This window comes from Scylla paramamosain, chromosome 45 (genome assembly GCF_035594125.1).
Source record: "Scylla paramamosain isolate STU-SP2022 chromosome 45, ASM3559412v1, whole genome shotgun sequence".
NCBI classification, from domain to species: Eukaryota; Metazoa; Arthropoda; class Malacostraca; order Decapoda; family Portunidae; genus Scylla; species Scylla paramamosain.
This window is the reverse complement of record NC_087195.1, coordinates 2,465,001-2,466,543: the sequence shown is the minus strand read 5'-3', so window position 1 is coordinate 2,466,543 and position 1,543 is coordinate 2,465,001. Positions and strand designations below refer to the sequence as shown.

General features: G+C 55.0%; 1 protein-coding gene across 2 annotated transcripts in view; it reads right to left on the bottom strand.

Moving 5' to 3' along the window:
• Positions 1 to 1,543, bottom strand: part of LOC135094260 (protein bric-a-brac 2-like) — a 74,251-nt gene continuing 72,708 nt past the window's right edge. The window contains exons 7-8 of one of the 2 annotated variants that reach the window (XM_063994241.1): positions 1,051 to 1,543; positions 1 to 131 (exon numbers count right to left, since the gene is read on the bottom strand). The exon at positions 1,051 to 1,543 is cut by the window's right edge and continues 327 nt beyond it. In XM_063994241.1, coding sequence (XP_063850311.1) covers positions 1,059 to 1,543 — 485 coding nt within the window. In that variant the 3' untranslated portion in view covers positions 1 to 131; positions 1,051 to 1,058. The remainder of the gene's footprint in view (positions 132 to 1,050) is intronic. The other variant, XM_063994240.1, reaches the window with a different exon arrangement.

Below are 1,543 nucleotides of genomic sequence, written 5' to 3'. Positions count from 1 at the left end.
GTGCCTCCCCCTATAACCCCCACTAGGTGCCATACCCCCGCCCCCCGTGTCCAGGTAAGTGACGGTAGGCGGCAGGTTCATGTCAACAGTAGTCGCGTTGCCATACTCGAAGACCCGCAGTAGATCCAAGCCTGCAACAGTAGGGACGGGATTAGTAAAGGATCTGTTAACTGTTACTGTTGTGTCCCGCGCCGCATACCGCACCTCACAGCCCATGTACCGCCGCTCTCTTTCCCTCCACGGCAGCGTCTACACTGACTTATGGTACTAAATGTGTGTGTAGGACTCGGCCACCACACACACACACACACACACACACACACACACACACACACACACACACACACACACACACACACACGGGATATTTATTTAAGTAAAGGCATGCTGGATATTTTTACACACACACACACACACACACACACACACACACACACACATCGTTATCCAGCCCAGCAGACCCCAGCAGGACGGAGGAGGAGGAGGAGGAGGAGGAGTTGGAGGAGGAGTTGGAAGAGGAGGAAGCACTTGATGAAATGACGTGAAAAGAGAGAAAAAAAAAAAAATAAATAAAAAATAAATTAATTAATCAATCAATAAAAAATAATAAACAAATAGATAAAAAATAAATGAATAAAATGAAAAAAAAATTACCTGAGGGAAACGGAAATGGAGGAGGAGGAGGACGAGGAGGTGGAGGAGGAGGAGGAGGAGGAGGAGGAGGAGGAGGAGGAGGAGGAGGAGGAGGAGGAGGAGGTGGTTGTGGTGGTGGTGGTTAATATAGGAACTTTAAGTCACGAAACATTAGTTACTCCTGAGTGGAGGAGGAGGAAGAAGGAGGAGGAGGGGAGGGAGGAGGAGGAGGAGGAGGAGGAGGAGGAGAGGAATGAGGAGGAAAATGAGGAAGAAAAAGTCAGAAAAGATAGTGGAATTAGAAGAATATTCTGAAACTATTAGGAGGAGGAGGAGGAGGAGGAGGAGAGGAGGAGGTGGAGGAGAAGGAGGAGGAGGAGGAGGAGGAGGAGGAGGTTGGCGGGGTTGCGGGCGTACCTGCGGGGTTACGGGGCGTGGAGGTGCAGGGTGGCGTGGGCGCTGTCTCCTCCAGATGAGTATGGTACCACAGACCGGAAGTGTGGGCGGGAAGTACTTGTGGGTAGGCGGGTGGGGGGCCGAGAGGGGGGGGTGGGGAGTGGAGGAGCTGCTGGGGTTGCTAAGTGGGGCTGGAGGTACGTGGGGGTGGAGGGGCGGGGGAGCAGGTGCTGGGGTAGGTGTTGTGGGGTGGAGGTGGTGGTGGTGATGACTTGTGGGAGGCAGATTGGGGGTGTGGGAGGCGGTGGTGGTGGTGGTGGCTGGGGTTGTGGTGTGAGGGGCTGCGGGGTGTTTTGGGGGTGGTTCTGTGAGGGAGACTGGGCTGGGGGAGGGATTGGTTTGGGTCTGTGCCTGGGGCTGGATTGGGGGGAGGTGGTGGAGGCCTGGGTAGGAGTTGTGGAGGAGAGGATGTTGTCTTGGGGGTGTGTGGTGGAGGCTTGGGGGTGGGCGTGGG